The sequence below is a fragment of the Bubalus bubalis genome, chromosome 17, assembly GCF_019923935.1.
Source record: "Bubalus bubalis isolate 160015118507 breed Murrah chromosome 17, NDDB_SH_1, whole genome shotgun sequence".
NCBI lineage: Eukaryota > Metazoa > Chordata > Mammalia > Artiodactyla > Bovidae > Bubalus > Bubalus bubalis.
The window spans coordinates 11,581,261-11,606,864 of NC_059173.1; the positions used below are offsets into that span (position 1 = coordinate 11,581,261).

The 25,604-nt window shown below is 50.4% G+C and overlaps 1 protein-coding gene and 1 long non-coding RNA gene across 2 annotated transcripts; both read left to right on the forward strand.

The window, feature by feature from the left end:
- Positions 1–4,563: 4,563 nt before the first annotated feature.
- PLBD2 (phospholipase B domain containing 2) lies at positions 4,564–25,604 on the forward strand. The gene is made up of 12 exons (XM_006053023.4): positions 4,564–4,912; positions 11,621–11,714; positions 15,154–15,312; positions 17,165–17,265; positions 17,475–17,689; positions 19,613–19,710; positions 21,833–21,993; positions 22,582–22,677; positions 22,936–23,007; positions 23,813–23,965; positions 24,470–24,632; positions 24,738–25,604. The coding sequence occupies exons 1-12, from the start codon at positions 4,623–4,625 to the stop codon at positions 24,903–24,905; spliced, it is 1,770 nt and encodes a 589-aa protein (XP_006053085.3). The 5' UTR covers positions 4,564–4,622; the 3' UTR covers positions 24,906–25,604.
- On the forward strand, positions 19,717–20,916 carry LOC112579920. Its single transcript, XR_003104217.3, has 2 exons — positions 19,717–20,264; positions 20,718–20,916. It is a non-coding gene; the product is annotated as an uncharacterized LOC112579920 (long non-coding RNA).

Sequence of the window (25,604 nt, forward strand, 5' to 3'; positions counted from 1 at the left end):
GATTGACTGCTTTGATCTTCTTGCAGTCCAAGGGACTGTCAAGAGTCTTTTCCAACACCACAGTTCAAAAGCATCAATTCTTTGGCACTCAGCCTTCTTTATAATCCAACTCTCACATCCATACATGAGTACTGGAAAAACCATAGCTTTGACTAGATGGACCTTTGTTGGCAAAGTAAGGTCTCTAATTTTTAATATGCTGTCTAGGTTTGACATAGCTTTTCTTCCAAAAAGCAAGTGTCTTTTAATTTCATGGCTGCAGTCACCATCTGCAGCGATTTTGGAGCCCAAGAAAATAAAGTCTGTCACTGTTTCCATTTTTTTCCTCATCTATTTGCCATAAAGTGCTGGGACTGCATGCTGTGATCTTAGTTTTCTGAATGTTGAGTTTTAAGTCAACTTTTCCACTCTCATTTTTCACTTTCATCAAGAGGTTCTTTAGTTCCTCTTTGCTTTCTGCCATACGGGTGGTGTCATCCGCATATCTGAGGTTGATGATATTTCTCCCGGCAATCTTGACTCCAGCTTGTGTATCCTCCAGCCCAGCATTTTGCATGATGTACTCTGCATATAAGTTAAATAAGCAGGGTGACAATATATAGCCTTGATGTACTCCTTTCCCTATTTGGAACCAGTCCATTGTTCCATGTCCGGTTCTAACTGTTGCTTTCTTGACCTGCATACAGGTTTCTCAGGAGGCAGGTAAGGTGGTCTGGTATTCCCATCTCTTGAAGAATTTTCCACAGTTGGTGATCCACACAGTCAAAGGCTTTGGCATAGTCAATAAAGCAGAAGTTTTCCTGTAATTCTCTTGCTTTTTCTATGATCTAATGGATGTTGGCAATTTGATCTCTGGTCGCTCTGCCTTTTCTAAATTCAGCTTGAACATCTGGAAGTTCTCTGTTCATGTACTGTTGAAGCCTAGCTTGGAGAATTTTGAGCATTACTTTGCTAGTGTGTGAGATGAGTGCAATTGTGCAGTAGCTTGAACATTCTTTGGCATTGCCTTTCTTTGGGATTGGAATGAAAACTGACCTTTTCCAGTCCCGTGGCCACTGACTGCTGAGTTTTCCAGATTTGCTGGCATATTTAGTGCAGCAATTTCACAGCATCATCTTTTAGGATTTGAAATAGCTTAACTGGAATTCCACTACCTCCACTAGCTTTGTTCGTAGTGATGCTTTCTAAGGCCCACTTGACTTCGCATTCCAGGATGTCTGGTTCTAGGTGAGTGAACACACCATCGAGGTTATCTGGGTCATTAAGATCTTTTGTGTGTAGTTCTTTGTGTATTCTTGCCACCTCTTCTTGATCTCTTCTGCTAGTACTCAAACCAGAGGGCAATTTTTAAAAATTATTTTACCTCTTTCTTTATTTTTGGCTGTGCCGGGTCCTCGCTGGTGTGGTGCGCACAGGTTTTCTCTAGTTGTGGCGAGTCGGGCTCCCTCGTTGCAGGCTTCTCATTGCAGTGGCTTCTCTTGTTGTGAAGCACAGGCTCTAGGGCATAGGCTCAGTAGTTGCAGAACGAGGGCTTAGTTGCCCCATTGCGTGTGGGATCTTAGTTCCCAGACCAGGGATCAAACCTGTGTCCCTTGCATTGACAGGGGGATTCTTAACCACTGGACCACCAGGGAAGTCTCCAGAGGGCAGTTTTGAGGCTTGAAAGAGACAAGGTGTTTCATCTCTCTCAACATCCTTTCCAACCCTCACAAACTACATCTCCCACAAATCCAGGCCTGTCTCCAGCAGGTGCTCCAGCCACCAATCTAGTTCCCTTCTCCCATCACTGTCTTTCTCTCTTATGGTAAATGAAGTAAGGATTTTCCATGTTGAAAGATTACTTTAACACCTTTTTTCATGAATCATCTGTTCATACTTTTTTTTGTCCATTTTTCTATCTTGTTTCCACATTTCCCCATTAAATTTAGAGAGTCACTCATTTGTTAGTGAGAATACTCCTTTATCCATTATGTGTGTTGTAAATATTTTCTCCTAGTTTGTCAGTTGTCTTCTGATTTCACTTATGGTATTTTTCACATGTAAAAGCTAAAGAAAATTTTATGTAGTCAAATTTATTAATCTTCTTTTTAATTAAAAAATTAAAACTTTTTGGCAGCACTGTGGCCTGTGGGATCCTAGTTTTGGGCATGTAGAATCCTATTTCCCCAACCAGGAATGGAACCTGTGTCCCCTGTATTGGAAGCATGGAGCCTTAACCACTGGACGGCCAGAGAAGGCTCTGTACTAATCTCTTGTTGCATCTGGATTTTGAATCATAGTTAGAGATCTTTATTCCACACACAAGTTATGGAAGAATTCACCCATATACTTGTATACTTCCCTGGTGGTGGCTCAGCGGTAAAGAATCCACCTGCAATGCAGGAGGTGCGGTTTGGATCTCTGAATCAGGAAGATCCCCTGGATGAGGCCATGGCAACCCTCTCCAGTATTCTTGCCTGGAGAATCCCATGGACAGAGGAGCCTGGCGGGCTACAGTCCATAGGGTCTCAAAGACTCTGACATGACTGAAGCGACTGAGGATGCACTCACCTACTGGTAATTACAATTTCATTTTTTACATTTAGATGCTCATCATTTAGGAATTTATTCTTGTGTATTGTGTGAGGAGTGGACATTGGGTCAAAAGTAAAAAAAGACAAAGGAAGTATTTTGGGGACAACTGGTAAAATTTGAATAAAGACCCTGTATTATTAGACTATCATTCAGTTCAGTTCCGTTCAGTTCAGTCACTCAGTCATGTCCGACTCTTTGTGACCCCATGAATCACAGCATGCCAGGCCTCTCTGTCCATCACCAACTCCCGGAGTTCACTCAAACTCATGTCCATCGAGTCAGTGATGCCATCCAGCCATCTCATCCTCTATTGTTCCCTTCTCCTCCTGCCCCCAATCCCTCCCAGCATCAGGGTCTTTTCCAATGAGTCAGCTCTTCGCATGAGGTGGCCAAAGTATTGGACCAGCTTCAGCATCAGTCCTTCCAATGAACACCCAGGACTGATCTCCTTTAGGATGGACAGGTTGGATCTCCTTGCAGTCCAAGGGACTCTCAAGAGTCTTCTCCAACACTACAGTTCAAAAGCATCCATTCTTCGGTGCTCAGCTTTCTTTATAGTCCAACTCTCACATCCATACACGACCACTGGAAAAACCGTAGCCTTGACTAGACAGACCTTGGTTGGCAAAGTAATATCTCTGCTTTTCAATATACTATCTAGGTTGGTCATAACTTTCCTTCCAAGGAGTAAGTGTCTTTTAATTTCATGGCTGCAATCAGCATCTGCAGAGCCCCCCAAAATAAAGTCTGACACTGTTTCCACTGTTTCCCCATCTATTTCCCATGAAGTGATGGGACCAGATGCCATGATCTTCGTTTTCTGAATGTTGAGCTTTAAGCCAACTTTTTCACTCTCCTCTTTCACTTTCATCAAGAGGCTTTTGAGTTCCTCTTCACTTTCTGCCATAAGGGTGGTGTCATCTGCATATCTGAGGTTACTGATATTTCTCCCGGCAATCTTGATTCCAGCTTGTGCTTCTTCCAGCCCAGCGTTTCTCATGATGTACTCTGCATATAAGTTAAAGAAGCAGGGTGACAATATACAACCTTGACGTACTCCTTTTCCTATTTGGAACCAGTCTGTTGTTCCATGTCCAGTTCGAACTGTTGCTTCCTGACCTGCATACAGGTTTCTCAAGAGGCAGGTCAGGTGGTCTGGTATTCCCATCTCTTGAAGAATTTTCCACAGTTTATTGTGATCCACACAGTCAAAGGCTTTGGCATAGTCAATAAAGCAGAAATAGATGTTTTTCTGAACTCTTGCTTTTTCGACTATCCAGTGGATGTTGGCAATTTGATCTCTGGCTCCTCTGCCTTTTCTAAAACCAGGTTGAACATCTGGAAGTTCATGGTTCACATACTGCTGAAGCCTGGTTTGGAGAATTTTGAGCATTACTTTACTAGTGTTAGTAAATGGTAAATTTCCTGAATGTTATAATGGTATTGTGGTTATGAAGGATGATATCTTTTTTCTTATATGATCATCTGTAGTTTTTAGGGTTGATCAGACACGATGTCTTCAGTTAACTTGCAAATGGTTGAGCAAATATATACATTTATAATAATAATATATTTTTAATATATATTAGAGAAAATTAATAAAATGTGACAAAATGTTAGCAATTGATGGCAGGCATATGAGTATTTATTTCACTATTCTTGCAACTTTTCTTGAGGTTCAAAATTTTGAAAAATAAAAAGTTGGAGGAATTCCCTGGTGGTCCAGTGGTTAGGGCTCCGTGTTCTCACTGCCAAGGGCCTGGATTCTATCCCTGGTTGGGGAACTAAGATCCCTCAATCTCAGAAAAAGAAAAAAAAAAGTTGGGAGGAAGAGTGCTACGGCAAGGTTTGAGTAGGCAAAGGAGGGTGCCTGGCCCCTTTAAGATGGCCCCTTCACGTGCCGCCCCCAGGGCACCGCCCACCCGGAAAGGCTTGGCCCAAGCCCCGCCTCCTGCCGTATCCAGCCCTTCCCAGCTCGCCCAGGCCCCGCCCTCCGCAGAGGAGTGCTGTCACGTGAGCCGGGCTGCGGCGCCCAGCTCCGCGCCGTCATGGTGGCCCCGATGTATGGCTCCCCGGGCGGCCGCCTGGCCCGGGCAGTGACGCGGGCGCTGGCGCTGGCCCTGGTGCTGGCCCTGCTGGTCGGGCTGTTCCTGAGTGGCCTGACCGGCGCGATCCAGACCCCGAGGGGCCAACGGGGACGGGGGATGCCGGTTCCGCCCGCCTCCCGCTGTCGCTCGCTGCTCCTGGACCCCGAGACGGGCCAGCTGCGCCTGGTGGATGGCCGCCACCCTGACGCCGTAGCCTGGGCCAACCTTACCAACGCCATCCGCGAGACCGGGTAAGGGTTGGCCGGATTTCGCGCGGGCCGGCCGGGGGAGGAAGTTGCGTGGGCGCCGGGCCTCGCCGGCCCCTAGGACTGGCCTCCTGCCGGTGACCGAGTCCTATCCTTGTCTCCCTGCGGGTCAGTTTCCCTCCTCTGAGGCTGCAGCGCCGTGGTTGGGTGGGGCCAGTGCAGCCTCCCTCAGCTCACAGGGGCCACTCCTTTGCCTTCAGCCAGGGATGAGAGGACCTCTGTTTCCCTGGCGACACAGTAATCCCCACGTAGGCCAGCACTTTCCTTCTCCAACCCCCGTCTCACTCCCAGGGACCGGAGGGATAGTAGTACCTCTCCAGGAGAAATTTCTCACTTCCTTGTTTGTAGATTACCCTGTGGGTGCCAGCTCCACCTGCCTCCTTTCTGGAACCAGAGCAGCAGGACTGAGCTTGGATTCTAGGCCAGTCTGAAAACAGAGTCCCCAAATTCACAAAGACCCAGATGGTATCCTTGCTTGGCTTCTGCTCCCCGCTTCCCTCCTCTCTCCTGGTCCAGGGGAAAGTCGCTTGTCCAGATGCTTAGTATGGAGCCAAGGACTCCGTCTTTGGCAGTCACCGTCACTGTCCTTGTCACTGGGGTCTGGGCTGTCATTCTGATGTCTGGCTCTTACCTAACTCCTCTGTCTGGGCTCTCATTTCCCCATCTTGTGGCTTGGAATTTGAGGATATGCTCTGCCTGGGAAGTTGGGCAGTGCCTTTCTCAGGCCTTGTACCAGGGCCTGTGCCCATTCATTCATTCATTCACTCACCTGGTGTGCTTGGCCATGGGGACACAGAGTTGAGGGGGCCCCCATTCAGTGGGGGAAACTGTGAGGAGGGAAAATCCTGGAAGTGGGGAACATCTGCCTCATAGGCTTGTCAGCAAGGCGCAGGCCCAGGCTCCAGGCTGTTGGAGGTCTTAGGGAACTCTGTGTCCCCTAGGCCCTGCCCACACTATCCCATCCTGGACTCATCCAGTTTTCTGGCATGCATTCATTCCTGCAGGTGTTGGGGAGACACAGGACACTGAGGACACCCCAGTTCTGGGGCTTTATGGCACTTGGGAGGGTGTTAGATAGACAGATAGACCTGAGATCGTGGGAAGAGGATTTACTGCAGACACAGGAGCTGAGTGGGGCTAATCTGGGAGGGCTCCCAGGGAGAGGAAGCCACAGGGTAGGCTGGCATCTACAAAGAAACCAGAACTCTGTGGGATATCACTCTAGAATCTGGTGACCCAGTCTCTGCTGACTCATATATTTTTGGCCCTGCTTAGCAGAGCTAACGGAGAAGGCACTGGGACCCCACTCCAGTACTCTTGCCTGGAAAATCTCATGGACGGAGGAGCCTGGTAGGCTGTAGTCCATGGGGTCGCAAAGAGTCGGACATGACTGAGCGACTTCACTTTCACTTTTCACTTTCATGCATTGGAGAAGGAAATGGCAACCCACTCCAATGTTCTTGCCTGGAGAATCCCAGGGACAGGGGAGCCTGGTGGGCTGCCGTCTATGGGGTCGCACAGAGTCGGACACGACTGAAGCGACTTAGAAGCAGCAGCAGCAGCAGAAGTGACTTAGCAGCAGCAGAGCTAAGAGAGAATGACAGTCTTTGCCTGGATATCAGCTGGGAGGAGGCACAGAGGTAAGGCTCAACATGGGAGAGGGGCTTTGGCCCCAGCAGTTACCCACTGGGCTGTGTTGCTGTCAATTATGGAAAACAGAAAAGTGGGGAGAGGGCTCCCATGATTGTTCTGGATGGAAAGTTCTTCCAGGCTCAGCTCTGGTGCTGTGTGACTTGGGCAAATCACTTCACCTGTCTGAGCCTGTTTCCTCCCTTGAAGGTGGTGTTCGAAGGAAAATTCAGGGGGATCACAGAGTACCTCTGTTTATTTACTAAAGGAAGGAGTGAATGAAAGAGAAAAGAAATGGGTGTCTTCTGCCCCTATTTTACAGTTGGGGAAACTGAGAAGTGAACCCTGGTCTCTTCTACACTCCTTGTTCTCACTTCACTGTTCCAGCATCTTTTCTGTCCACTCTGCCCCTTTCCTTCTGGGTCTGACAGCATTTGGGACTATGGTGGAGGGAAAATTGCATGGGAAGCCCCCATTTTATAAGCTGGAAAACTGAAGCCCTCAGACACCCTCTTTTTTTAAATTTTTTTTGGCTGTGCTCTGCAGCTTGTAGGATCTCAGTTTCTGGACCAAGAATTGAACCCAGGCTATGGAAGTGAAAGCACCAAATCTTAACCACTAGACCACCAGGGAATTCCTCCCAAAGATACTCTCTTGAGAACTCAGGAGTGAGATGTAAGAAAGACAGCTGGGGGATCCTCTTTACTAAGCACCCAAACCTCTGATCTGGGGTCGGCTGACTTGTCTCAGTTTTTGGAGAGTGGAAATCATGATTTGACTCTTCTGTTCGCCTAGAATTGATATCTTTCCTTCCTTTCTGTCCCTGAGTTTTCACCAGATCTGGAATTTTCAGGATAACTTACATGGTCCCTTCACCCATAATCTCTCTTCTTTCAGTTGTGCCATATCTGACTGGACTGACACTCCCCATGAAGCCTGAAACATTTAGGACTTGACACTTGGCGGATCAGAGATGCCCCCAGAGGCAGCGCCTGCCCCAGCCTGGCTCTGGCCTTGGTCCTGGGGAGGCTGACCCCTCCAACCTTACCTTTTCTGACCTGATCCCCCCCAACCAGCTATTTGATCTAAATTGCCTTCAAGTTAAGAGAGGAAGTAAATACCAATAAGAGGGAATTAACCTAATAGGAAGCTGGGAAACAACCCAAATCTACCACCCAACAAGCAGAAACACAGCCCAGTAAAATGGCTAATTATTACCCAACTCTTTTAAAAAAATGTTTATTGAAGTATAGTTGATTTACAATGTTGTGTTAGTTTTAAGTATATAGCAAATTGAATCCATTATATGTATACATATATCCACTCTTTTTTTTTTCTTAAGATTCTTTTCCCATATAGGCCTTTAAAAAGTATTGAATAGAGTTCCTTGTGCTCTACAGCAGGTTCTTATTTGTTATCCAACTGTTTCTTTGAAAAGTCACAAAAGATCAACTTCAGTTCAGTTCAGTTCAGTCGCTCAGTCATGTCTGACTCTTTGCGACCCCATGAATCACAGCACGCCAGGCCTCTCTGTCCATCACCAACTCCTGGAGTTCACTCAGACTCACGTCCATCGAGTCAGTGATGCCATCCAGCCATCTCATCCTCTGTCGTCCCCTTCTCCTCCTGCCCCCCATCCCTCCCAGCATCAGAATCTTTTCCAGTAAGTCAACCCTTCTCATGAGGTGGCTAAAGTACTGGAGTTTCAGCTTTAGCATCATTCCCTCCAAAGAAATCCCAGGGCTGATCTCCTTTAGTATGGACTGGTTGGATCTCCTTGCAGTCCAAGGGACTCTCAAGAGTCTTCTCCAACACCACAGTTCAAAAGCATCAGTTCTTTGGCACTCAGCCTTCTTCACACACCATCATAAATGGAAAAGGAGTGATAGCCACAGATATGGTAGTACTTCCCACATAGTAGAGGATGTCCAGGGCACGCTATACGCTGAAACGGCAGTGATGGGGAAGGGAGATTTGTGACCTGCTCATGTCACGGGCTTCCCTGGTAGTTCAGTGGTAAAGAATCCACCTGCCAACGCAGGAGACATGGGTTCGATCCCTGGGTTGGGAAGATCCCCTGGAGAAGGAAATGACAACCCACTCCAGTATTCTTGCCTGGGAAATCATGGACAGAAGAGCCTGGTGGGGTACAGTCCATGGGGCTGCAAAAGAGTCAGACACGACTGGGCAATTGAGCATGCACACATGCTCATTTCATAAGAATGGTCTGGCTTTTTCTTCTCAAACGTGGCCTGTTCATTAAACCCTGGCGTCATCTCAGACGTATTTGTTGCCCCTGACATAAAATCACAGTGTGGGCCATAGACTTCCCAGAAAAAAAAAAAATATTGAGGAAATAGATTCAGTGCAGCTGACTTTTTATTTTTGTCAAGGAAGTGCATTAGAAACAAACCAGAACAATATTCATCGATCTCTTCCCTTTTCATCTTCTAAAGCGATCAGCTATTTTAGAACCAAACAAGCAGGAAGGCCATGTTCTCTGAATCAAGAGTAGTCTAATGGGAACATTTTTCTTTAGAAACACTCTCTTCTCAGTAGTTTGTTTTTTGTTGTTATTGTTGTTGTGTTTTTGGTTTTTTGTCCAGGAACTGGGATAGTATCTCAAACTTGTCAGCCAGCATGGCAGTGAGGGATTCCAGAAGTCATTTGCTGATGTCCAAAACCTTCCCATTTTACAGATGGGAAAACTGAGGCTGAAAAAGTACGAAGGTTTGGTTTGCAGCAAGGTTTCAGGTTTAACATCAGAGAGATCTAGTTTCAGATCTCTACCCGGACACTTACTACAGGTGATCAGCAGCAGCTGACTCTCTTTCGTGGTGAGAATGGTGACAGCCTTGCAAGGTTCTGGAAAAGAATCATTTGATAAGGGCTTAGGGCCTGAAGCAACAGAAGGATCCTCAGAAATCAGCCTCAGGGGCTTCAGCACTGAAATCCTTTCCAAGGTCTTTCCAAGGTGTTCTGGAAAGATAGGCTGAAACCCACCTGACCAGATTTTTGGGGACTCTGGTGAAGTTAATAAGCTTCACCATCCAAATGGAATCACCCTGGTTGCCCTTTGGAATAAGGCAGCCCAGGCAGGAATGCAGGAGGCACTGTCTTGAACAGGGCACTGTCTTGACTCATTCCTTGTTTACAGTACCGTGGCCTGGCTCGTAGTGGGTTATTCCTGTCCACTCATTCTTTTCCTTTTCATCCAGCTTGAAAGAGTCAAGCTGCATTCTTTTATATTTTTGTACTTAATTATTAGGTTAATAGTTAATAGTACTTAATTGTTCTGGGCTTCCCAGGTAGCGCTAGTTGTAAGGAATCCATCTGCCAATGCAGGAGATACAAGAGATGTGGGTTTGATCCATGGGTTGGGAAGATCCCCTGGAGAAGGAAATGGCAACCCACTCCAGTATTGCCTGTAAAATCCTATGGAGAGAGGTGTCTGGTGGACTACAGTCCATGGGGTTGCAGAAAGTCGGACATGACTGAGCACACACTTAACTATTCATGGTAAAAAAAATTCTAGCAGTTTAGAAAGGTAAGATGGGATGTGGAAGATAAACCGTGCCCCCATTCTTTCTTTTCATATAGAAAACCACTGTGAGTTCTTTCTTCTAGAATTTTCTGTGCCTAACAGGCCAAAACATATATATATATATATATATATATATATGTATGTGTATGTGTACTGGTGTATGTCTCTGTGTGTGTGTAATGCTTTTGAACATGAGGTAATCCTGAATCTACCATTTGTCCTTCTCTAATCCTGTTTTTTATTTTTTGGAGGAAAAAAAGAAAAATCCTAGCGTCTGACACCTCCTTACACATGGCAGCCTGCCACGAGGTTCTCTATGCCCACTACGTCTATGGGTAGGTTATTGTGTTAGGCCCCTAACACCAGATGTTTCGAGAGGGTCCAGGTTTCTCCAGCTCTACTCAGAAATGCCAGGGATTTCCCTGGTGGTCCAGTGATTAAGACTGAGCTTCTACTGCAGAGGGCACGGGTTCTATCCCTGATTGGGGAACTAAGATCCTGCAAGCCAAGCAGTACAGCCAGAAAAAAAAAGGTTGCTGTGAACAAGGACCCTCCTACGGCTCCATAAGGGCTGTGAGAGTCCGGGTCACAGGTGGGTTCTCAGCCACTGCCTGAGTCCATGGCCCTAACTGAGCCTGCTCCCCGCCAGAGAGCTTTTAAGGAGGGGCTGTCTGGAGGAAGGCCACTGACCTTTCAGTTATCACCAAGACTTAGCATCTGAAACAGCTTTTTTGGTTTTAGGTAATTTGTATACATTCTCTCTTGATTCCCTGTGATTTTTTTTTTTTTTTGGTCATAAGTGAATCTACATACTGGGCCCTGTTTGAAATTCACCAAATCTACTGATCACTCCAAACCTCCCCTCTCAGATTTGTAATAAGACACCTATTTAGTGGCTGTAAAACGTGAGTTCTCTTCTGGCACCTGCCATGGCAAACCTCTGAAGTGGGAGTCACTTTGCCCATTTTACAGATGAGAAAGCGGAGGCCCACAGAGGGCAATTTGCCCAAAGGTACACAGTCAGTAACAGACCTGAGGATTCAAAGTCAGCCTGAGAGAGCCCAGGCTCTCTTTGTCTTCTGCTTTCCTTAAAATTTAAGACCTTTATTCTAGGCTCTTGTGTTTTCCTGTCCTTATCTGTGATTCTGTGTGAGTCATTACCTGGAAGTCCATGGCTCTCGTATTCCTTTGGTAAGAACTAACCCCTTCACCTTTAAGGACTAAGGACTAGGGAGTAGCTGTATTATGGGGGCAGGGCAGGGAGTAACGGTTAGTTCAGTTCTGTTTGTAAGCATCTGTTAAGAATAAAAATCCATGTATCCTTTGACCCAGCAGTTCCGTTTTTAGGGACTCAGCCTGAGATGTGCACGGAGGCAGACTGACAGACATCCATGTGAATGGCAGTTCGTCACTGAGTTGTTTTCTGTGGTTTAAAGCTGCAGATAGCCGCAAGCCGAGCTGAGCGCCCGTTTCACGCTCACCCCCTCGCTGACCAGGTGTCCCCCTCTCTTCCTCTGCAGGTGGGCCTTTCTGGAGCTGCACACGAACGGCCGCTTCAATGACAGTCTGCAGGCCTATGCTGCGGGCGTGGTGGAGGCCGCTGTGTCCGAGGAGGTGAGGGCCTGGTCAGTCGGGGAACCCTGGACTCCCCCCACCCAGCAAGTGTGTTCCCTAGAGAGCTTCAGAGGGGTCTGAGATGTGCGTAGGGGGCTCTCCCCACCTCCAACCTTCCATCCAGTTGGGAAGAAAAGGCTCACCTGTTTTTGTTGAACATTTACCCCGGGTACTCTTTGATGCATGTGAAAACACATAATGCGTTTGCCGGGGTCCAGCCCCGGCTGATCCAGGGAGTTCGAAGTGGGGATGGCGTCGGCGAGGATCAGAATACAATAGCTTCAATTAGATATTAATTAGAGATGTAAAGAGTAATAGAATGAGGATAGCTCAGTAGGAAAATTCAGTGGAGAAAAGAGGCTGAGTAGCTTGGTTTACGCGGGAGACCAATAAAACTTCAAGACAAGAAGCTTGCACCACTTACGTAGGGCGCAGGCATCCTTCTATTCTCCCGAAGGAGAGGAGACACTGAGGCCTCCCCTGTCGGATTTTAGAAGCCCAGGCATAATTAGTAAGCATGGCAGGTTCCACGCTCCAGATGGAGACTCAGCCAGAGTTTGAGAGAGAGAGACATGGGCAGACCAGTTTTTCGAGGAACTGATCCCAATTCTTTATTTTCCGTGGTCTACTTTTATACACTGAGATGTTATGCAAAAGTCACACGGGGTCAGCAGTCCTGACTTTTATCAAAGTCAGGTGCTTCATACAAATGTATACAGAGGTCTTAGGGGTGTTACATCATCTTGTGGCCAGAGGGCCTGCTGACAATTTATGACCCTCTCCTTGTGACAGTGGTCAGTCAACCAGGACACTTATTTCTCCAGGGGTGATTATTCTTAAAAAAGATTCCACCTTCCGAAGGTACCAGATAAAGTTACATTCCTATAGGGTGAGGGTGTAGTGGGTTTTAATTAAGGAAAGAATTTACTTAGCCTAAGGTCCAACATGATTAATATCAAAGGTTAATACTTATTTCTTCTATATATTCATTAATGTGTATAAGGGCAGGGGATGTGGAGACTTAGCAGCGAACATTGGCTCAACAAATGAAAAACCCTTCACCAATACAATTTCTAATCAGCCCACTATACTTATACTAATGGTTTTCTAACTTTTCTAAGGAACCTGTTTTTAGAAAGTTTAAAGCATCTCATGCCTCTCACGGTTGAGCAATCACATGTGGCCGGACAAGCCTGTCAGGCAGGCTAGAGAACCTTCAGAGGAGTTTGTAGGTTAAAACACTCTTGTCACGCCCAGGAATTATTATTAACTGGAGCTCTAAGTTAACTCCTTCTCTGAAAGAGGTGGTGGGGACAGCCCCCCGTAAAGTCAGAGGTGTAGGTGAGAGCACAAAGTAGTAAAGTAGGCAGGCTCTGGTTATGGGGGTAGATGCTCGAGGATTTCCAGGGGGACTCCTGAGGCTCGATCCCGCCTTTGCGTATGCCAAGCCTCCTTCCTCATGACCTTTGCCACGGGCGGAGTGCCTCACGCTGGCCCCCAACACGCGTTTCCAAGTTACAAAGCTTAATAATAAAATAAACGCCCCAACTAAACCCTGGAACGTTACTAATATTAATTGAAACCCCCTTCTCAACACCATTCCCTGCCTCCCCTAGCCCAGAGACACACACCAAACTACACGGGGTGGCTGCCGTTCCCATTCCCTTTCATTCATTCATTCATTTTTATTGAGATAGAATTCACGTGCCGTAAAATTCACCATTTTAAAATGTGTACACTCCAGTGGTTTTTACTATATTCGTAAGGTTACACGACCACCACCACTATCTTAATTCCAGAACATTCTCACCACCCCAGGAAGAAACCCCATACCCGTTAGCAGTCCCCTCCCTTTCCACCCCTCCACCCAGCCCCTGGCAACCGCTAATCTACTTTCTGTCTCTACGGATTGGCTTATTCTGGACAATTCCTATGAAAGAAATCATACAATATGTGGCCTTGTGCGACTGGCTTCTTTCACTTGTTTTCAAGGTTCCTGCACGTTTTAGTGTGTGTTAGAACTTTATTCCTTTTTATGGCCGAATGATATCGCATCTTAGGGATAGACAGTTTTATTTATCCATTCATCAGTGAGTGGACCAGGTTATTTCCATTCCCTTCCTTGGGTTAAATTGGTTTTACTACATTTGATGAAACCGTAAACAAGATTTTGTGTTGCTTTAACTGCTTTGGGGCTGTTTAAAAGTGGTAGTCACACCTTTCAGAAGGCATGGGGAATGGGTGAGGCTGTGGTGTGCCAGCCGTGCTCCCACAGGGTGCGTGGGGATGTGACACCCCTGCTGGACAATAAGTCGGTGTTAGCCTGTAGAGTTGAACGCACACATCCCTTAGGACCCAGTGGCCCCGCTCCTCAGGCATGTACCCTAGAGATGACCCGAGGATGCATGTGAGGGGTTCAGAGTAGCCTCCGAGGCGGGAACACTCAAATGCCACCAGCAGGTAGCCCCCGGGCAACCGGCTTGCGGTACCAAACACAGTGCAGGATGATAGAGCCGTGAAAATGGACGCGCAGCGTGGTGAGTCTGAGACGCATAGTGGTGAGGGGGACAGAGCGCGTCAAGGAGACGGGGTACGGCCGACAGCCTTCTGTAAACTCCCTCTCCTCTTTTTGACCCCCAGTTGCAGTTGAGGTGCCCTCCTGGGACCTCGATGTCTGGGGAGAGGTCAGACACTGGGTCAGGCCCTCATGGTTTGGGGTGCCCAGTGGTAAATGAGGCACAATTCCACCTCTCATGGTCCTCGTAGCCTGAGCCAGGAACACGGAGGCAAGGCCCAATGTGGTTCTCACGTGAGGAAGCCCAGACACACGTGCCAGGCGCTTTGCCCATGTTATCTCCCTGAGCTTGTACACTGGCCCCCAAGGGAGGTGGATCAGCTGGGGTGGTGGAGGCGACCGGGGTCTTGTGGTCTTTGACCCTCCAGCCCGGTCCAGACTAGTTCATGTGACAGCGGGGGCAGGGAGAACTGGCACGAGATTCTCTTGCCAAGTTCACGGTGGTGTCCTCAGTGCTTGAGGCAGGACATAGTAGGTACTCTACGAAATTGGACATTGACTGACCGACCACATGTATAGATTGCGGTGAGGGTGGGGTGAGGGCGGGGGTCCCCAGTAGCAAAAGAGGCATCATCTAGGACAGACGGTGAATGCTGAAGGCATTCAGAAGAAGGAGGCGGCCAGGGGCATTGAGCCCTGTTGGGAGGGAGTAAGAGCTGGCTGGGTGAGGAGGGCCCTGGGGGACAGAAGCCGGCATGGGCAAAGGTGCAGGGGTGTCCCCACCAGGGCTCCTGGACTCTCTGGAGATCTGGATGGGAGTGGGGGCTCTGAGCCCGAGTGGGGGGTCAGGGGGTCCTCAGGGAAGAGAGCAGCCCTGCTGCCCCACCCCTGCCCTCACCCACCTCACTCCCCCTCTGCCCCTAGCTCATCTACATGTACTGGATGAACACGGTGGTGAATTACTGCGGCCCCTTCGAGTATGAAGTCGGTTACTGCGAGAGGCTCAAGAACTTCCTAGAGGCCAACCTGGAGTGGATGCAGAAAGAGATGGAGCTGAACAATGGCTCTGCTTACTGGCACCAGGTGGGCGCAGCCCCCATGCGCGGGGGGCTGGGGCAGCAGGTTGGGTCAGTTTCAGGGACCTGCTGCCACTGCAGTTGCCGCTGTTCCACTGGCCAACCTGTCTCCCACTCCTGTCAGCCAGCCCTTCCTTCCTCCCTCCCTCACCCATCCACCCACCCACCCATCTGCCTGCCCATCTGCCTGCCTGTCCATTCTCACATCTGTCCACTCTTCCCTCCCTCCATGTCCACCCTTCCCTTTCTCCCTCCTATACATCCATCTCTCCACCGACCTATCCATCCATCTCTCCATCCACCCGCCCATTCTTCCATCCATCTCTCCACCCACCCACCCATCCATCCATCTCTCCATCCACCTGCCCATTCTTCCATCCATCTCTCCATCCACCTGCCCATTCTTCCATCTGTCCATCCATTTACCCATCCATGCATCTCGTTTGTCAGCTCATTTGTCCACCCTCCACAAGCCTGTCCATCTTTCACTCTCTTCTTATTCATCCATCTGTCACCTACCTGCCCGTCTTAGCCCTGTCGTCAAGATCTTCTGTCCACCCACCTTGTTGCTATATGCTGTTTGGTTACCTGTCGTGGTTCATCATCTACCTGTCTGTCCATCTGCCCTCCCTTCTACCTGTCTAGCCGTCTTGCTGACTGACCACCTTCCCTGCTTCATTCCTCATCTTTCTGATCAGAGTCTTGGCACTCATCCGTCTGTCCATCTATTGGCCCATCCCCTCTGCTCTGTCTCGGCTCTTCGTAAATCTCACCAGGGGCTGCCCTGTTGTTCCAGGGTGATGCCGCAGCCCATAATGTGGCCTCAGAAGCCCCCGGCACCCTCTCCCTCCCCAGCCTGTTGACCTTGATCTGTGCTCCAGCCTCTGGCCTCCTCCCAGTTCCTTGAGGAAGATGTGTTACCTCTTGCCTCGGGGCTTTAGAAAGTGCTGTTCCTTCTGCCTGGAACGCTCTTCTTCCTCCCCCTCCGTCCGGCCCCCACCACCACTCCTCACGGCCGCCTGCCCTCTCTGCCCTTCCTGGTAGCACTCTTACAGGGCATTCAGTGCCTGTCTCCAACCGGACTCAGGCCCCGTGAGGACCAGGCAAGGTACAAGGCCGCTGTGCGGGCCCTAGTGCCTAGCACAGGGGCTGGCACATTGTCGGTGCTCGGTAAGTGAAGGTTTGTTGCGTACTGACAGATGAGGGAATGGATCCATCCTGTCCTGTGCGTCTACTTCAGCACCTGCCTGAGCATCTGTTCTCCTCTCCACCTTCCTGTCCATATAGATAATTGCCTTTCTTTCCGTCCTCTTGTTTACTTCAGCAGCCACCATCTATCAGTCCTGCTCGTCCATCCATCTGGCCTTTTGTCCATCTGTCTTACAGATACTTGCTAAGTGCCTGGTGTATGTTCAGCCCAGGCCAAGGCCCCATGGGGGACCCAGTGTTGTACTCCGTGGTTACAGAAAATGACAGTGACAGTGGGGAGAAGTCAGCCACGTGAGACCAGTGCCCTGAGCCAGCAGCATAGCCAGTAACAAAACTCAGAACAGGGAGCAGTCCACAGTGGGCCAGGGCAGGCTGGGAGGCTTCCTGGAGGAGGTGGCTTTGGGCTGGGCCCTTATAGGGGGTGGCTTGGGGTTGGCACAGAATGGAGACATGCAGTTAGGTGATGGCAGGAGGGTGCTTAGCTTGGAGGGGTGGCTGTGGTTAAGGAGGGGGTCAGGGCTGGCTGGAGCCTGGAGGGTGCATCTGAGCCTCTCTTGCCAGACCCTCCCCCCACCATTGCAGGAGAAGGTATGAGCCTGGGAGAGAGGCCTCACCCTCCCTCTGCCCCCACCCCTTGCCCCCCTCCCCAGGTGCGGCTGACCCTCCTGCAGCTGAAGGGCCTGGAGGACAGCTATGAAGGCAGTGTGGCCTTTCCAACTGGGAAGTTTACCATCAAACCCTTGGGGTTCCTGTAAGTGCCACCCCCAGAGTGCATAGGGCAGGGGAGAGGGCCATGCGCCTTGCAGTCAGACTGGCCCGGGTTCCAGTACCAGCCCTGCCACTTCCTGGCTACGTGGCCTCGGACCGGTTGCCAGATCTCCCAGTGCCTCAGCTTCCTCCTCTGTGAAATGGGTACATAATGCAGGTGTGGTAGCCCTCCAGCACCCTGGCCCTCCACAGCCTGTTGCAGATCTCTGGGGACCTTGAAGACTTAGAGGTGGCCCTGAATAAGACCAAGACCAACCATGCTATGGGCTCTGGCTCCTGTTCTGCCCTCATCAAACTGCTGCCTGGCCAGAGTGACCTCCTGGTTGCCCACAACACCTGGCATTCCTACCAGTACATGCTGCGCATCATGAAGAAATACTGGTTCCAGTTCAGAGAAGGGCCTCAAGGTGGGTAGGTGTGGGTGGATCTCTGTGTGTGGGCGTGTCTGTTGGTACACAGTGTGCACAGTGCTAGGAGGTGTGGGTCTTGGCCCTGTATACACTGGGGTCACTGTAAGGCCACGCTAAGGGTTCATATTATTGTTAACTTGTTTATTTCCTTTTAATTTTTATCTCACAAAGTGTATCAGCAAGCTAGTGCTGCATAACAAATCACCCCAAATTTAAAACAAAGGTTTAAAATAGCCATTTGTTTTTACTCACATGTCTGTGGGTCACCTGTGTGGTTTTGCTATTCTGAACCAAGCCTCCTGACCTTGGCCAGGCTCACCAGTGCTTCTGTATTCAGCTGGGGTGGGTTGGCCGACCTAGGATGGCCTCATCTGCATGTCTGGGGGTTGCTGTCGGCTGGGATGATGTGACAGCTGGGCTCCATGGTCGTTCGTCCTCCCACAGGCTAGCTCAGGCTTGTTCCAGTGACATCTGGGCGGGGAAGTGTGGAACGCCTCTTGAGGGCCCACCGAAACTGGCACAACATTCTGGTGCTCAAAGCAAGTCAAGGGACCAGTTCAGATTCAAGAAGTGGGGAAATAGGGACTTCCCTGGTGGTCCAGTGGTTAGATTTCACCTTCCAATGCAGGGGATGAGGGTTTGATCCCTGGTCAGGGAGCTGAGATCCCACATGCCTGGAGGCCACAAAACCAGAACATAAACAGCAGAAGCAGTATTGTAACAAATTCAATATAGACTTTAAAAATGATCTACATCAAAAAACAGTCTTAAAAAAAACCTACATAAGTCATACATGTATGTTATAGAAAACTGGAAAACACAGCAAAACAATACACACACAATCAAAGTCATTGGAACACTCCGTAACCCACAGGGGATCATTTCTGTGAACATTGAGTTACTTTGTTTTCCTGGACTTTTAAATAAAATGTACCTCATCGTTCCATTTGTTTAAACATTTTTTTATACTAGTAATGTGTCAGTACGTTCTCACTGCCACAAATTCCAGCACTAGAGATGGAGAAATGCATCTCCCTCGATGCCCTCCTCCCATATTCCAGACCTCTCCTAAGAGGACAGCGCTGATGCCATTTTGGTTTGGATGCGTCTAGATTTGGGGGGATGCACTTATACGTGCATCTGTGGACCTCCTAAAAATGAATAGACTTGAGACTGTCGTGGTGGTCCAATGGCTAAGACTCTGTGCTCCCAGTGCAGGGGGCCCGGGTTCAATCCCTGGTGGGGGAACTAGATCTCACTTACATACCGTAATAGGGAGATGTTGATCAGAGAGGACCAGCTCCCAGTTAGAAGACAAGTAAGATTTTTAAAGTGTACTTACCCTGAAGCACGCTGTGGTGACTGTGGTTAACAACACAGTACTGTATACTCGAAACCTGCCAAGACAGCAGAACTTAAGTGTCTTCACCACAGACAACAAAGGTAACTGTGTGAAATGATGGTGTGTAAATTAGTTGCTGGTGGTCATCCTTCCACGGTGTCTGCATCTGTCCCAACATCACCGAGTGTAACCTTAAGCACAATTTTTATTTATCCGTTATACCTTGGTAAAGCAGGGGATAACCACCCCCTCCGCCCAACACGGAGTGTGTACTCTGAGACTCCTGGGTATTTGCTCTCTGAATTATCTTTTTTTGCAGTAGATTTTTGCAGTAAAAAAGGAAAGCCAAAAAAGGTATAATAATTAAAAAATTATATATCCATTTTGCTACTAGCTTTTATACAAATGGCCTGGTTTGCTAACTCTCATAAAGAATGGAGTGGGGGGCTTCCTCTGATGCCTGCTGCCCCACCTGGAGACCCCCGAGTCTTGTTGGGTGGAGGTGCAGGGGTCCTCATATGGACTTGTCTGACCAGCCCCCACCCTGCCCCCACTTGGGTTCACTCTCGCCCTTGCAGCGGAATCCACCCGGGCTCCTGGCAACAAAGTGATCTTCTCATCCTACCCTGGTACCATTTTCTCCTGTGATGACTTCTACATCCTTGGCAGTGGGCTGGTGAGTCATCTTCTGTGTTACCTTTCTCCTGCCCAGGCAGCTTCTCACCTGGCAGCTCAGGTGCGGCAGGTGGACAACCCCCCCCGCAACCCCTGCATGAGTCCATCCTCCACCAGGGGGTGCTCTCAAAAAACGTAGCTCCCAGGCCCCAGACCCTGCGGTTGACCTGGACTTCTGCATTGTCACCCAGCTCTTGGGAAATTGTTGGTCTGAGCCCTTTAAAAATATCCTCTGCCCAAGTGACCTCATTTGGTGTTTATATATTTAGGAAAAGCCATTTCTCTCTCCACCATGACTCTGCTCTTTCTTGTTCTGCTTTTCCTCTTGTTTTTCACAAAGCCCCCTCTCAGCCTGGCCGGGTTCTCTGAATAAATGTTGTTTATTCCAGTGTGTTGTTTTTATCCGTTTTCCTGGCTGGGTGCCAGACTCTCAGAAATCTGTTCCTGGCACCCCTGGTGGATTTCAGCAAGCCCTGTGGTCACCAGGGCAACACTGCAGAAGAGAAAAAAACATCCCTTAAAAAACAGCCTAGATGCAGAAGACACCAGTTCCTGGTGAGGGGGATGGAAGGCCTTTTTTGTTTCTATTAGTCTATGAGAGGAGCAGGGCATTTAGTCCCCCCAGATGTGGGAACAAGCCTGAGAGAGGCCAGGGAGTGGGTGAGGGGCCCCCCTTGCTGTGGTCTGGGGCTGGGAAAGCAAGAGTGAAGCCTGGGGAAGGACAGTGGATCCTTGCAGGATTGATCCCGGTTTGATTCTGTTACCTGCAAAGTGTCCAAATGGGAAATTTACCTTCCATTGGGATTCTTAACTGTTTCTGTGCCATGGGCTCCTTTGGCCATCTGGGGAGCTGTTGAACCCCTTCTTAGAATAATACTTTTAAATGCATAAACCAATATACAGGGTTATAAAGGAGACTAATTACATTGACATGCATTTATCGAAATAGTATTTAAGTAAGCTTTTAATGTAATATACAGACATACCTCGTTTTATTGAATTTTGCAGATACTGTGATTTTTACAAATTGAAGGTTTTTAACAACCCTGCAAGTCTATCAACACCATTTTCCCACCAGCATTTGTTCATTTTGTATCTCTATGTCACATTTTGGTAGTTCTCGCAATATTTTTCATTTTTTCATTATTATTGTATTCGTTACGGTGATCTGTGATCAGTGACCTTTAATATGACTATTGTAATCGTTTTTTTGATTTGTATTGTTTTTGTCTTTTCATTTCTATTTTTAAATTAAGATATGCGCATTGTTTTTTAAGACATAATACTATTGCATATTTATAGTGGATTTATAGTAGATTGCACACTTACAATAAATTACATAGATTATAGTATAGTGGAAAGGCTTCCCAGGTGGCTCAGTGGTAAAGAATCAACTTGCCAATGCAGAAGACATGAGTTCAATCCCTGGGTCAGGAAGATTCTCTGGAGAAGGGCATGGCAACCCACTCCAGTATCCTTACCTGGACAGAGGACAGAGTCGTGGACAGAGGAGCCTGGCAGGCTGCAGTCCATGGGGTCACAAAGAGTTGGACTTGACTGAGTGAGCACACACACACACGGTATGGTGGAAACAACTTCTTTATGAGCTGGGAGATAAAAATTCATGTGACTTGCTTCCCTTCACTATTCGCTTCCTTGCGGTGGTCTGAGACAGAGCCTGCGGTGTCTCTGGGGTCTGCCGGGAGATGCTACTTTATTAGCGTGTTAAATAAGAAACTGGTTACAGGTGGGCTACCTGCCATAATTTGGAAGTTACAAGGAGCATAACCGATCTGAGTTGTGTGCAGTCCTGCGTATGGTGGGATAACATCCATGACATCTGTTGGTGACCGTCTCAAGTACCGCTGATAACACTGGCGTGTCACCCACGCTAGCAGTGGAAGATGCTGCGTTTCGGTTTGATGGTAATGCAAATAAAGGTGTACTGTTTCTGCACTCACGTCTGTAGACTCCCTAAATACTGCTTCTGAGGCCAGTTTAAAAAAAAAAGTAGTCAACAGTTCGGAGCCACGAGTGATGCGACAGCGCTGCCACTAAAGGGCAGCATGCCCCACGGCGAGTCAGGTGACGCTTCAGTGCAGCAGCCCCGGTCCCTCCCGCAGGTGACCCTGGAGACCACCATCGGCAACAGGAACCCGGCCCTGTGGAAGTACGTGCAGCCCAAGGGCTGCGTGCTGGAGTGGATGCGCAACGTCGTGGCCAATCGCCTGGCCTTGGACGGGGACTCCTGGGCCGACATCTTTAAGAGGTTCAACAGTGGCACGTGAGTGGACACCGTGGCTCCCCCACCCAACCTCCCCACTAATGCTCAAGACCCTGGGGGACCTGACGTGGCACCAGGGCCACGCACCCCACCCTCTTTGCAGAGTCCTCTTGTTTCATATGTGGGGAAATGGAGGCACGGGGAAGGAAAGGGTTTACCTCTCTCTCGCAGGCTCCTCCACCTGGGGAAGGCTCCCAGAGAAAGGCCAGGAAGAAACGTGGAACTTGAGAGCTCTGGGGCTAGTGGGGAGGGCTGTCCGAGGAGGTAGACATGGGTGGATGGGACCCTGGGAGCCAGAGACACCAGAACCAGATTGGACAGGGTCTTAGGACGTTGGGCAGAAGAATCGACCTTTGTTCCAATAAGCACTAGGGAGCCACAGACTCCTCTGGAGCAGGTAAGCAGCATGATAAGAGGACAGCGTGAGGACAGCTGGGTGAGTCACAGTGTCCAGGTGATGGTTGAATGGCCGGACACGCCCAGAGCACCCTGGCCACGTGATTCCTGGCTGTGTGTGGCCCTGGGGACAGCAGGCGGCTGGGGCAGCAGCCCTGGCTCTGTTCAGCTCTCCCTTCTGGGGTCTGGCAGGTACAACAACCAGTGGATGATCGTGGACTACAAGGCATTCGTCCCTGGCGGGCCCAGCCCTGGGAGAAGGGTGCTCACTGTCCTGGAGCAGATCCCGTGAGTACAGGGAAAGTGGCAGGGCGCCCCAGCAGAGGGAACCACCTTGGCAGAGGCCCGGAGGCCGCTGAAACTGTGTGTGGGAGGGGAGACCTTAGGAATGCAAGCCTGGAGGAGAAGGCAGCCGCAGATTGGGCTCAAGATTTGGGACATAATCTACCCGTGGGCAGTGGGGAGCCTCCGGGGGTCCTTGAGCACGGCAGTGCCTGCAGGAGCCCTCTCTCACCATTTGCGCCCCGTCTGTCTTCCTGGTCACAGGGGCATGGTGGTGGTGGCCGACAGGACCTCGGAACTCTACCAGAAGACCTACTGGGCCAGCTACAACATCCCGTATGTCCTGCTTCCTGGTACTCCCCTCCCTTTGCTCAGCTCTCCATGCAGAGGAGGGGTCCTTCCCTGGTGATTCTTTCGTTCCACCCTGGGACTTCCCAGGCAATTCAGTGGGTAAAGACTCTGTGCTTCTACTGTGGGGGGTGTGGGTTCAGTCCGCTGGTTGGGGAACTAAGATCCTGCAAGCAAAGGTGGGGGGGACGGGAAGAAAAGAAACAAAAAGTAAAATTCTTTCAGAAAAAGAAACCAACCCCACCCCCCTCTTCACCAGGAAAGCCCTGACAGTTTAGGGGTACAGTCGTGAGGTGGGCATCTGTAGGGTCTCCCAGTCTGCATCTGCCACAGGGTGGTGGGGAGTGGCCTGCCTCAGGTGCTGACCCCTGCCGTGGGCCCCCAGCTGGAGTTGCTTTAACCGGCTGCACAACCAGTACCCCTTACCCCTCATGGTGCTCGTCCTAGATTATCTCCTTTGATCTGTATAACTACCGCATGTGGTAACCATGGCTCCTATATCCATTTCACAGATGATGAAACAGGCCTTGAGAAAGTACCTAAAGTTCCCAAGGTTCCATAGTTGGTCAGTAGTGAGGTCAGAATTTGAACCCCACATCTCTTGGAGCCCAGACCTGTTACTTGGCCACCCCACCAAACTTCCCAGCAGCACAAACAAAAGACATGATTATTGTTATCCTGACCGTCAGGGTTGTTGGTGTTCGTGTCCTGGCAGGACTGCCCTCTTTGCCTCCCAGGCCATGGCCAGGTAAAGTCAGTGGAGGTCGTGAGTGACCATCCTCGTCCCCGGCAGGTCCTTTGAGTCTGTGTTCAACGCCAGTGGGCTGCCGGCCCTAGTGGCCCGCTACGGGCCCTGGTTCTCCTACGACGGGAGCCCCCGGGCCCAGATCTTCCGACGGAACCACTCGCTGGTGCACGACCTGGATTCCATGATGCGGCTTATGAGGTGTGAGGGGGCGACCGGGAGCCCAGAATTGTGGGGCGGGGCTTTATAGTAACTCATTTCAGCCTCCCGACAAGCCAGGGGGGCGGCAGAGGGTGATGCATCCACAACAGCGGGACTGAGGCGTCAGCAGGACCTTGGACGGCCAAGGGCACAGAACGTGCCCCCGTGGTCCTCGGGGAGCACGCTCTCCCTCGGGCTGCAGAGCCATCCCATACTCACAGTGATGTTGGCGTGTAGCAAGCACTGTCTGAACTCCAGGAAATGCTGTGAAGGGACAAAGCGGGGTCTCCAGCCTGGCCTGGAGTGGGGGCCCAGAGGGTTACCCGGAGGGAGGGATGGCAGAGCCAAGGGCTGAGTGATGGGTGTGGAGTGACCAGCCGAGGCAGGCGGGTGATGGAAGCCCAGGTGGCACATTGAATGCAGGCGGCTGGGTTAGGGGGCTGCCGCTTGGAGTCCGGTCTCCCCTCCCAGCACAACTGGTGTTTCCTCTCCTTCCACGTCCAGGTACAACGACTTCTTGCACGACCCCCTGTCACTGTGCAAAGCTTGCACCCCCAAGCCCAACGGGGAGAACGCCATCTCGGCCCGCTCCGACCTCAACCCTGCCAACGGCTCCTACCCCTTCCAGGCTCTGCACCAGCGCTCCCACGGGGGCATTGACGTGAAGGTGCTGGGCTTGGGGGGCTGTGGGTGGGGGGGTCAGAGTTGGGGGGGAGCTGCAGGGCTTCCTGGGTTGGGATGACTTAGCCACCTGCCCTCCCTGCACCTGCAGGTGACCAGCACGGCCCTGGCCAAGGCCCTGCGCCTCCTGGCAGTCAGCGGCCCCACGTGGGACCAGCTGCCTCCATTCCAGTGGAGCACTTCGCCCTTCAGCGGCATGCTGCACATGGGTCAACCTGACCTCTGGAAGTTCTCGCCCATCGAGGTCTCTTGGGACTGAGCTCCGTCTCTGCTCTGCTGCCTTCTGCCCCCGCTGACCCCAGTGGGGACCACCCGACTGGCTGCCACCCTGCCCTCCGCCTGCCTCCTCCTCAGGGGAGGGGGCATCGTTGCCCTGCTGTGCCCGGATGGGGACCTGGCCCGGGGCCAGGTTCACTCTCGTCTGGGTGGCCTCCGGGGTGGGGAACGGAACCCCAGGGTTCCGTTGACTGTTTCCCCTGGCTGGGTGATGCAATCCCTGTCTCCCTCTGCGTCTCTCTCCTGCTTTTTTCACTACCACCCTCAGGTCCTGGGACCCGGTTCTGGGCCCCCAGTGGGGCTGGCAGGAGAGGCCCCAATGCCTACATCCCAGCACTGTTCCTGCCCATGGCTCTAGAGCTTCGGCTCCAGATCAGCGTCACTCCTCCCATCCCCACCCCAGCTCGTCCGCTCCCTGGGGAAGGAGAAACCCTGTTACTCCTCCTGGAGGACGGAAACTGGAAACCCTACAAAAAACCAAAGTTTCTGGCTACCTGTGGCAGGAGGGGCCCAAGCATCCTGCTCTCCCCAGGGCCAAGCAGGAGTGTCAGCCCCTTGGCTCCAGGCTCGTGGCCCCTGCCCCCCAGCGCCGGCCTGCCCTGGCCTCCGGGCAGGGCCCGCAGGCCCCCTGCCACAGAAACCGCACTGCAGGCCGTGCCACCATTAAACAAGAGAGGCCGAG